This window comes from Falco peregrinus, chromosome 3 (genome assembly GCF_023634155.1).
Source record: "Falco peregrinus isolate bFalPer1 chromosome 3, bFalPer1.pri, whole genome shotgun sequence".
NCBI lineage: Eukaryota > Metazoa > Chordata > Aves > Falconiformes > Falconidae > Falco > Falco peregrinus.
This window is the reverse complement of record NC_073723.1, coordinates 61,648,294-61,660,552: the sequence shown is the minus strand read 5'-3', so window position 1 is coordinate 61,660,552 and position 12,259 is coordinate 61,648,294. Positions and strand designations below refer to the sequence as shown.

General features: G+C 36.3%; 1 protein-coding gene across 5 annotated transcripts in view; it reads right to left on the bottom strand.

Annotated features, from left to right (window-relative positions):
• ANKRD12 (ankyrin repeat domain 12) overlaps positions 1 to 12,259 on the bottom strand; it is a 65,918-nt gene that overhangs the window by 38,934 nt on the left and 14,725 nt on the right. For all 5 annotated transcript variants that reach the window (XR_008746693.1, XM_055800830.1, XM_005238790.4 and 2 more), the window contains one exon: positions 7,382 to 7,519. Coding sequence is in view for 3 of the 5 variants with exons in the window: in XM_055800830.1 (XP_055656805.1) it covers positions 7,382 to 7,468 (87 nt within the window). In the remaining 2 variants the exon portion in view is untranslated. Of the gene's footprint in view, positions 1 to 7,381; positions 7,520 to 12,259 lie in introns of those variants that run through there.

Sequence of the window (12,259 nt, the reverse complement as noted above, 5' to 3'; positions counted from 1 at the left end):
ACAAAGAAAACCTCTAACAACCCTCCCCTGCCTCTGCCTCCACCCCCACCCCGTAATCCATCCAAACAGAACTCTCTGTTTCAACAAGAATAATAGTGTGGTGTTTCATTTTCTAAAGCAAAATTTACAAAGAACTTAGAAAATTAATGAAGAAACTTTTAAAACTCATATCAAATGTAGAAAAAAATAGGTACAAGCTATTTGGAATTTTTATCTGGGCTTACAAAATGTATTTCAAGATAAACAGAGAAAAACCTGGACGGGCACAATATTAACTTATGTTTCATCACCTTAATAACAGCATCAAAGTATGTAAAAGAAACCAGGTTAGTGAGAAGACTGCTTCAGGGAACCCTCTGCAAACCCCAACATTTTGGCCTATCAATCAAGATGCAATATAGAGACACAGCATTTTCTGTTCATTACATGCTGCAGAAACATATTATCAAGCTGTCAGCTATCACAGCTCCACAGCTTTGTATCATTCCTACAGATGATCAGATGGAAACACTAAAAGATTCATTTTCTAAAGGTAGAAGAGGAACATACACTGACTTGCCAATCAGTGAAAAACAAAAGCCTGCTCCTTGGTACTTTTGAAGCAAGAAGTTAAAAGATCTATTCAGATTAGAGAAAAACTAGAAAATAACTCCAAGTAAAGGTACTATTCCCAAAAGCACCTTTCTTTTTTTTAAAAAACAAACGTAAGTACAAAGAGTAGTTTGATTATCTGACACACTGAAATTGTGTGCAAAGTGTAGGCAGAAGTGATTACAAAAAGAACCTGCAAACAAACTCTGCAATCTTCAGATGACAAATATCTGTACCAGGGAAATCACAAGGAAGTGATCAGTCTATGTCAGGAGAACTCCAGAAGTAACAGGTTGATGCCCCCAGACAAAATCTATCTTCGCTCTGAGTTTGGAAACCGGGGGGGAGGGGGGGGGGAGGGAGGAGCAGGGGGAAACAACAAAACCAAAACAACCCAAAACACTAAACCCCTAAACCAAAACACAGAATAAAACCCACACACGAAAACCAACCCTCCTCCAAAATCCCAGAGGGAGGAACAAACGCTCCTCCCTGCCTTTTTCCTACATGCTAGAACATCGAAGTCTGAAAGTCTAAAAATCTAAACCCCCTTAAGACTCCCCTAAGGCCTTGGGAGACAGTGTCTGTACTATTACTTCTGAAAGAAGCTAATCAATCTAACACAACTGATTATTTTCAAATAGATAAATTGACAAGAGCAGATACAAACTCCATTAAGCCGATACCGATCTCTTCTGCTACACATCTGAATTTCACACTGCAGTCCAATCTCACCAAGAGCTATCTCATACCTTGTTCCAAACTACTCATTTATTTGTCATATTTACGCATGTAAATTTCCCACAATATGATAAAGCAGTATTACAATTTATTGCTTTCTCTGGAATATTATCTTACGTTAGGTACTATGCAATAGAGAGGATCAATTAAAATAATTTTAAAGTCTTAAGCAGGAAACCTTGCTTTCAACTTCTTCTATAGAAAAAAAAAAAGGCAAACTTTTTGTGGTTGGCAATCCTTGAAAAGTATCAGTTTTTTGGTACTAGTCAGTAAAGTATATCAGTATGTGCTCAAAGAGACACAAGCTGCTTAAATAATTTGATCGCTTTAAATTTACTCTTACTCTTAAATTGTATATATGCATTATATTAAATATTATGACTGATGCACTACTTTTTTGATAATCACTGAATATTAATTTTGTGATGATCTAATTAGGAGGCAAGACAGTTCAAAACGTGTATTTTCAGATAAATAAAGATACATTGAAAAGGAAAGAAGAGGGTATATACAGAATACACAGAAATGGGGCGGGGGAGGGGAAAGGGTATTTTGTCACTTTGCTGTTGTCGAAATAAGCATTTAGCCACCATCAGTGGTGCATTTTCTAACCTAAAAGATGCAACAAACAGGGTGTTTGAGAAGTCTGTACGAAGTCAATGCTATTTAGTATTTTCTGTGACAATGCTGAAACAGAGATGCAATTAGATATGCAGACATCATCACAACTGGGAGAGAGGGAGAAGCAAAAAGCACTGGCGAAGGGAAAGTAAAATAACTAGTGAATTTGAAAAACAATCTAGATACAAAACAAAACTGGAAAAGTCAGGATAAAATCAAGGTTCTACAAACTGATAAAAGTAATTAACTGTACAATCAGAAGACCCCACATTAAAAGCCAGAAAACATGTAACAGCCTCCTGGATTCAACTTCAGGTAAAAGAAGGCAAGAGAAGGTAGCAAGCCCTGTAGGTCAGAACAGGCATTTTGATTTAAAGAGTGAACGTTCACTGTTACAGATGCTCCTGCTCACTGCAACAGCATAGACATCTCTTTTTTTCAGGGTCCAAAGCAAGGTTCAAAATTCAGCATGAATAGGCCTATGTATTAGTTTAACGATATCCATGGAAGCAACCTAAACCAAAGCTGGTATCTTTTACAAAACAACCTGTAACTTAGAATATCTGTGGACCTTCTAAAGAGGTTCATTAATCTAAAGTGAAAATTGCTAATCATATAAAACACTCAAGACATGATACTGTTCAGATACATAAACTATTGCTGCAAAGAGAAAGGCATTACATACTCTCCATGTCCACTACAGTTAGAGAACATTTAATGACTTTAGACAGCAACAGAAGACAAACAAAGGTTATTTATGCTTCTACTAAATATCTAACTCCATGCCAGTCAGCATAATTAAGTATCAGAATAAACTGCCCAAGGAGACTGGAATTTCCATCAGGCAAGGCTTTAAAGAAAAGGTCTGGCAAACATCTGTCAAGAACCGAGTACAGCTTATTCTACTCTGGGGCAAACGGATGAACTGGATCTGCACGTCTCAACATTTAATGCATGCCTCACTGGAGAATGTAGTAACAAGGAAGAATTTTCTCTGTTAACAAAACCATACTAGTGTGCTGTGATGAGGAACACATTTTTAATCTGTTCCAACAGAAACTGTCTCAGAAGGCTAACAAACAGCAGTCTGGACAATTTCTTGATATCCCATTCCAGCTCTATTGTCTGGTACTGCTACAATCAATGACAATACACAAAAGGAGACAACAAAGTGCCATATAATCTAGCAGATGTACTAAGCCCTGAGAGAATAAGCATTCTTTTTCTGCCTATCAGAGAGAATTACATACTGAAGCCTGTTCTGTATGGTACTGTAACAGCTTTGGGCACTACTGTTGGACTCTTCTTAAAGAGAGTTAATTCTTAGAAATCCCAAATGTGTTTCCCCTTTGGACGACATACCTATCACTTCCCTCTTTAGTTTTGACCATTTAAGTTCTAAAGTATAAATTCAGATAAATTGAAATTTCATTGTGTTCTTATGTCTATAAAATATCTCACGCAAACACTAAGTGGTCTATCCACTGTACACACTGTTACTGTTTTTTAATTTATTTTATGATCCCAAGATGAGCAACTGAAGTAAAAATACACATAGCCTAAAGTATGTATGATATAAACTCAACTTATTAACAGGAAGGTTATTTCTAATGACTTTCTTTAAGATCTCAGAAGACCTGAACACATAGCTGATTCACATAGCTATTTACTGGTTGCTAGAACAGCACAATAAGCAATGATCTTTCATATTTGTCCAGTGGAAGTTAAGTCTCATAACAACAATAACTTTACTACATTCTTCAGTCAACAGCTAAGAGTGCACAACCAGTAAGAGCTAAACATTTTATCAACTATGAAAGGAAAACCAAATCCTGCAAGTGTTTTTTTCTTTTATCTTAATGTATTAACCATTGGAATAGTCTTACATCACATATGCAGGCCATTCCAGTTTTTATTTTGAGGAGGAGAATGAGGATCTTTTTAGGGAGTGGTGTCCTTTAACATTACTGTTCATTTGTAATATGCACTGTTTTGTATGAACATCACTTCATATTAGGCTTCAGTACTTCCTTATATCAATTGCACCAAGTTAACGAATCCCTAACTTTTCGTAAGAAGTTTTAATGTTTCCAAAACTATTGTTTTAAAATTAATGGTTGCAAATATACATACTGAGAAAAATCCTGATTGGCTTTACAGAAGCTTCCAGTACTTTCTAACTATACTTCATTTTAAGTTGTCACTGTTGACTTGGCCTGGTCAATCTTTACTTCAGGGTTTTAATGTTTGTGTATGTAATACAGATTTACCTTCATGACTTTCTGTTGTTCAAATTCAAATTTTACTCTTTCCCTATTGCCTGTTGAATTTTAAGTAATTTTCTATGCTGAATCCAAATGACTACAAGTGGCAATATTTTGTCTATTTTTTCTAACACAGGGGAAAGATTGCAGATTAGTCAAGAGCTAGCTAAACACTTCTGACAATTACTTGTCTGTGTGTTACAGAACAGATCACGTGTCTGACTATCATCTTAAACATGTATTCAGTTTTTCCTCAAAATATGACAAAAGCAACCCAACTGTATTTATTATGCTAAACAAGTGAATACAGGAATATTAACTGCAGCACTTAAGTAATTCTGCAATTTTATTTAGCATCTCACATTTTCAATATTACATATCAATTTATATCATACAATCCCCAAGCCAAACCCTACATTATTCTAATCTCACATTATATGTTGTTCCAAGGCGGACAACAAACAAGACTGAACCTAACAGTGCAAGCAGTTTATCAGCTTCCTTTTTGGTATCAATGTAATTAGTCCACCATTGTGATTCCCTAGCTATGTCCTTGGTGAAACTTCCATCTTCCCCCAGACTCTAATTTTCTAAGTAATCCTGCTTTGACTGGCATCTTAATCTCAAATACCAGGCAAGGTAGAATCTAACACTTGTCTACATTTCTAATTCCTGCACTGGTGATCAGTCTCAACAACAAACACCTCCTTGTTAGAGCAACCAGCTAAGGACAAACCTTCACACCAACTAATATGACAATCAAAGGGGTATCTGTGACCATTAAAAATAGAATGTTACTATAATCCTTTCTAAATCAAATCTTGCTGTATTTCCTGGCCATTAAATAAATAATAACATGTTCACTCTTCCGCTCCCTGGAAAGTTACGCCTACCTTCATATGAATTTGTATCTTTAATGTTCTGGCCAAAGAGCCCGCATGTTTCAGAAGACTGCCTAACTTTGCAGAGATTGCAAGGTATGGGGGTTACACAGCTCAGCAGATTAACTGCTGCTGTTACTAGAAGAGAGGGAACAGTCTACTGGGATCAAGGGCAGGAGATTATGGGAGAGGAAGGTGTCAAGACACCCTGTGAATACTGAACTGGGCACAAGGGTCACTGATAAGGTAGTTTCTTTGGCAGTGGCTGCAGACTGAACAGCCACTCCGTAGACTAGCACCGTTTTTCTACAATGGCAGCAAGCGACACGGAGGAGATGAGGGGGAGTAAGAGGTGGAAAGTGGAGGAAGAAGAGTGGCCTCCCAAGTAAACTATTTTTACTGATTTATATATATTTTTTTTAACTCAGATTACAGAGCAACTTGTATGTAAAATTCAAAGCCTAGGAAGAAAGGAAGGAAGAAAGTAATCTCCACTATCAAAATATAATCTATTTCTACAGACTCAAACATATAAATGCATTCCAGCCATTTCAAGCCATACCTTTAGCAAAGAAACAGGGAAAAGGAAAACTTAAAAATGGATACATTCCAGCAAACCCACTATTTTTGCTGTGAAAGTGAACAAAACATGAAAATTCATTTTAACCTCTATTACAGGTTTTTATAAATTTTTGGTTAGATTATAAGTACAAATTAAGCTTGAAAAAACTGATGTCAAGTCTGTTCTCCTAGCATGAGCAGCTTTGTCTTCCAAGACTTTCCTGTGCCAAATGGTGGGGTTTTTTTAGAAATACTGAAGTGTCAATATAGTAAGAGTTTATAAAGCCAGAAAGTATTCCTTTTGTTAAATAACCTAAAACCTTTACAAAATATAACTTAATTACAAGTATATAAATAAAAAAGCAGTATTTAATACCACTAAATGTCACTGTAATAGCCTTCATATTCTTGCTCTTGTAGGCCCCAAGACATTCCCCTCTCTTTCCCAGTACTGAACGAAACTTCAGTTAACTCAACCATATCCCAAACAAGAACCAGGAAAAAAAAACCCAAACACCACACAAACCAAACCACTCCAACATTTTTTCATCCCTTTACTAGTAAGCCTATTTCCTTTCCTCATTCTACTCTGTTACCTTCCTCTTCTTATCTACATATTTCATCACAACTAGCAAAAGTAACTACCTTTGCCTCACTTTACTGGGAACCATAAAACAAACTGGGAAGAGATTAAAAAATCTAAAGGTTTTTATGAATGTTTTCAGAAGACGAATGGTTTGAAGTAGATGCTGGATCTTCTAAACTTCCCTAGTTTTTAATCTCTTCCTATCTTATATCCATTCATTAAATGATCTTGCAGAGAATACAGACTTCAACAAAACAGTAAGTATGACCACACACACACAAGAGTCTCCTTTTCCAGAGAAGACACTCTTAAATACCATTTGGGTGTTAAATGGATTCTCTTTCCTTAGGGCTACATACAACTCATCATTCACAATTCAGAATTTTATTTTATCTTCTGTTATTCATTAGTACTACAGATAAAACTGTTGTCTATTGTAAAATTGTACTAGGCAGACAAAACTGAGAACTGAGTTATTTGCAACTCTGCTCCAGAAGTTTGAAAATGGTAGGATACTTCACATTTATAAACAATAAACCACTCTTCGGTGTTACGAGAGCTCCCGTATTCCTTCATTCTCTAACACTCAAAAATGGATCTTACCATTTTTGAAGTGGACTCCCTTGTACAGGTGTTACTCTTAACTCTTCCACAGCATTTAGCTTTCAAGTCCTCCTAACAGAGGGAACAAGTCCCTGTGTTACAAAGGAATGTAAGAAACTTGTGTTTTTTCACCGGTCTGTGCTGTCACAGGTCTTCAGAAACGTTTCATGTGTTTGTAACAGAGAGTAAGACCGTAAAATTAAATAAAATATGAACCATTGTTCTTGTGAGCGTATGGACTTCATATGATGTAAGATATGAAAACCATGCACTAACTTACACCAAATAAAGCCAATCCATCCAGCTTCTTCTGAATTAAGTTGCAAGTTACAATAAAAGGTATATTCTATTCCCTAGTTTAATTTAGTTAAAGCCATGTAAAAACCTACACTTCTTTTTTTCTGCACATAAGATATCAGAATACAGATTCATATTCAGTTCTTCCCATTACAGCAAAAAAACAAACCCCCAGTGTCAGAATACATGCTCTTCATTTCACTGAAATTAAATGGACATGAATATGATTTTGTTACCTTTCTTGCAGTTGGTTTTTCCACCATGGTGCTATCACTATCAGAATTTTCAACTTGAACTGTTTTTGTAGACCCAAATTTGGGCATTTTATAGCGGTTTAGCTAGCTGTATCTTGCATCAGTGGGTTCATCGTGTGTCTGAAAAACAAACAACCACCATTACATAAATATACACACTGCAGTGTTATTTCAGGGCAAATGTTGTTACTGCACATGGTAGCAGAGTTGAATAGTGCCCCAGAAAAGATGACTAACAATGACACCTGACTTCAAACATCCCACTCATCTGCAGCTTAAACCTTGGGGTGAAAACACAAAAGGTCTAACATGGCTGCTACTGGGGACAGCGTCATCAGAAAGCCACAAAGTCAGCTGCTGAACTGCCTCATCCCTCTAACCTGCACCTTTGGCAGACTTAACGCTTTTGGGTATTTGATGTCTCATTGGTTCAGTATCTCATTTTTGTAAGTAATAAGACTGGGAAGATGCAGAAGATGATTTCTAGCAACACTGAAGAGAAATCAAGCTTTCTAGCCTGGGAAAGTGAAATACCATCTACCCAAAATATTATGGAAAGAAGATCAAATCTTGGCGATTTGGTATCCTTTCTGTCGGAATGAGAAATAAGTGTCAGAAGAAAAATCTTCTAAAGCTTAGACCTGGAACTAGAACCCTTAACTTTCACTGTCTAGCAAATTAATCACATAAGCCATCACTACATATATATACGTATGCACATAACACTCTTAAGAGAGAGAATGTGGCGTTTCATCTCCAGGGTATACCAAGTACATTACAGATCCACATAACAGAAAAGGTCTGATTCGCCTCTTCCACAGAACAAGGAGTCACTCCTCTCCTAAGAGGGCCCAACAGGAAAGGTCACGTGAAAAGCACAACTGCATCAGACATCACTGTAAAGCTGGTGACATTTTATGGGTCTTTTTGATATGATGTATTATGTTACAAATATTTAGGTGATCACAGTCTTGCTAAGTCTTGCGGTGATTCTAGGTCTCAGCTAGATGTTGTTTCATGTGTGACATTTCTACTGCTGCTTTATAGGTTAAAAGTTTTGGATGATCACGTCGCAAAAATGTTGCTGTCACAGGACCAGGGCCACTATTTTGGTTTGACACAGGTAACTTACAATAGAGACTGGTATTTTCTCACTGCAGATGACTTTGAGAAAACCGTTTTGCACACTAGACCTGACACACAGAACTTTCATATTCAAGAAAATTTCTACACCCCACTGCACCAACCCACCCATCCCCCACAAGACCTAAACTATGGGAAATTCCCTTACAGAATACTTGGTTAAGATTAATACCATTGTATATAGCAAAGTAACATCTTACTTTCTCATTCTTCCACAAGAGGAGAGGAAGAACAAGAGGGGAAGGAAAGTTCAAAATGTTCAATCCTAAAGTTAGAAAATTAGGAAATGATACACTATGGTTTGCTCTTTTCTTTCCTTTCCCCCACACCGGAGTTTTTTGTTTTTATTTTTTTAACATTAACCACAAGCTTATGAAAAACAGGAAGAGCTTAATTAGAAACTGTCTCACGTACAATAACCTGAATCTTGTCTCCACTACTATACAAGGTACAATATTGTGAAATTCCTACTGTTCCACTCTTACCTAAGATAAAAGAAACATTAGGGTATCCCCTTCATTTATGTAGGGTCAATAGGATTTATGCCCTACTGGACAGGGACAGTAATTGCTCATTTTTAATGAACAAAGCACACTGTTATTTGCCTGTTCTTTTTATTTGCTTTTTGTTAACAGTTGCAGGAAGAAAAAAGGTTATTGGTGCAACGCAGAGTACCCTAGAATGAGTTGCCGGTAGTTTACAACTAAAAGAAGCAATGAGATAGCATCCTCACAGACAACAACTACTGTGTTGATTACACCACAGAGTATTACCATAGCAGCAAATACCCGTTTTCATGGTTTTAAAAAGAAGTCATAAATCTTCTTTTGCTCAGTTAGCCTCTCAAATCCTCTTAACTTTCATTCACAATTCCCGTTGTATATATCATCATGTTTATAACTACTTTAAAACAGATTAACATGTGAAAGTTATCTTTATTATTTTAATAAAAATATTTCTCATTGCATATGCTGCTGTTTTCTTTCCTTTTTTTCCGCTGCTGGACTCCCTGAAACTAACTCCATCCCTGCTTTGCTTCTTTTCCCTTCCTGGTTTGGTAATGCCATTCCCTATACCCTTCTGGTACTGACAGTAAGGAGCCAAGATTCCTGAGCTTAAGTAAAATTTATTAGCTTAGGCTTGGCTCCACTCCTTTTATTTGCCTCACCAAGAGGGGCTAAAACACATTAACTGGACAAGAGTTCTTCCTCCACAAAATGCCCAGCTTCCCTGCATGTCCTTTCAAACCTTACCGAGCAGAAATAATTTATTTTCAAAAATGGTAGACCAAAAAAAATTCAAGCTATAGGTATTGTATAGGGACAAGAGGATGATGAAAACATTTTCAAAATAAATTTAAATTAAAGGTATTTTTATATAACACAGCACAAATAATACACAAATTAAGTAAATGAAAACGGAAAGCATAGGATGTTTCCATTTTCTTTACCACATAATCAAAACAAAATGTGAATTCATTTAATTCTTGACCCCAAGCCAGCTATGTTTTGAAGAGAAAACTGTTTTGGAAGTTCACTAAAGCTGAGTATCACATACTGTATTATTAAAGTAGAACCATCCACCGATCACATTGACACACGGCAGTATTTCCATGAAGTGTTTTATGTACCAGGTTGCCGTTCCACAATCCCTGTATTAAATACTTTTCAGACAGACATAAATGCTTCAAATATTTGAGAAAAAATTTAAAAAAATGTCATAAAGGGTAGGGTTTTTTTTTATTTCCTAAGATATCACAGTCCAGAAATGTAAGAAAACTATTCAACCCATGATCACATACTATATATTACAATAAAATGATGACCTGAAGAAGTGATTTTACTGACATTTTAACTTTATTTCTGTTTGCCTGCAGTTCAGTGCCATTTCAACTCATGTTCTGAACACAGTAATTTGCATTCCAAGTGAAAATGGAGAACATTAGCAGGTTCTTCCAGGGAAACCCAAATCTGTCTGCTTTGAGTTTCCTTCAGGGCTGTTTCTTAATGCGATTACTGGCTTATTAGGCGGTCTTGATGGCATGTTTCAAATCAACAGAACTTTAATTTAAAAAAGTTAAAACTCTTTACATTCAAATTATTCTCCTCTGTCACAACAAGCAGCACCATCACTTTTCATCTGACAAACAGGCACAGCTGTGCTTTTTCTCTGACAAACTGATCTATTTCAAGCTTTTCAAGAAAACATAGAATCTGCTTCCGACTAAAAGAAACTTCTCTGCATGTAAAAGAATCAGATATTCTGATTTTACGTTTGGACATCTTTCCTGCACATTCATTATAGTTATCAATGTCCTATTACTCAAAAAACAGTTCAACTTCTTTCGTTCATTTTTCACCTAAAGGAACTAAAAGATTCTTTTTTCTCCTTAAAGTATCAAAGGTGAGCATTTTGACAGATCTACAGGCAGTAATATAAAAAGCTGGAATTATTTAATAAAAAAACCCCAACCCCAAAAACACCCAAACCCCACCAACTACCAAAATTTCAGATACAAGTAGCTTCAGAAAATTCAGCATATAATAAAACTCTAATACCAACAAGTTACTGTATTGATTTGTATAAGCTTACATCTAGCACTAATAGAAGGGCATGCCTTCACTTACGTAAAAACCCAGAGAACTCACACAGTACTCCCAACAACGCTGCTGCCACTGTTGTTCAATCCCTTTATATGAGTTTTTGCTTTCACTCTAGTCACTTGAGAAATGGAGGCCCATGTGTTCGTTACATGCATATGTATGATTCACCAATGACTTTCACGCCCGTAGACATATTTTCTTCAAACTTGACAGCAGAGAAAAGTTTTCAAATATATTAAGCACTCACAAATTTAATGGAAAGAGGTGGCTGGTAGATAATAATGATCATCTTGTCACCGTTTTCCCCGAGGGAAAGTTTCAGTATGAGCTTCATGCTACATTGCATATAAGAAAACCCTATGTGAGATGGCCTTTACAAACCACTTTCCTTCTTTTCCCCTAGTCACAGGGCAAGTTTCAGTTGAGACTTGCACATTACCAGAGTCAACCAACTGTAAGACACAAATCTGTAAGAAATTAAGCATCACTAGTTCTGGTGCTCACAGAACTACTTGTTTCCTTTCTGGTTTATGATGCATGCTTATCTTATTCCTGCATGTCTTCCCCATAATATAAACAGCAAAAAGTTACATGATACTTAGGGAAGGTTTTCTTTGGCAGCCCTGTTGTACAGTTGATCTTGAAGGTTAGACGACTGCTATTATAGAAGATCAATGGGGTGCAAGAATGAACTTGTATGAGAATATTAGTAGCAGATGAGTTAATTTCCAAGATACTGCATTTATGCTTGAGCTCTAGAATACATCTGCACTTGAAAAGCAGGGGATCTAACATAAGGCAATCTTCTCAACTACCTGTTCTATATTTCCCGTATCTTATTTCATCTGCAGAGGAAAAAAAACCAAAGAAAAATATCCCTTTCTTCTAATAGGGATTTACTCCAGACTAGGAAACAGTGAATCAACTGTAAAAAATTTCTGCTATAAATATTTGACATGAGTGCTTCAGAATGTTTTGCTAAAATTAAACAGATGAAAATGACAGCTAAGGCTACATCTACATTAGCAAGAACTACAGAATTATCAAGAGCAGATCTCTAGTGTGGAACTGCTTGTAGCAAAAAATCAGAATTTACTCTAGTTACATTTAGCAG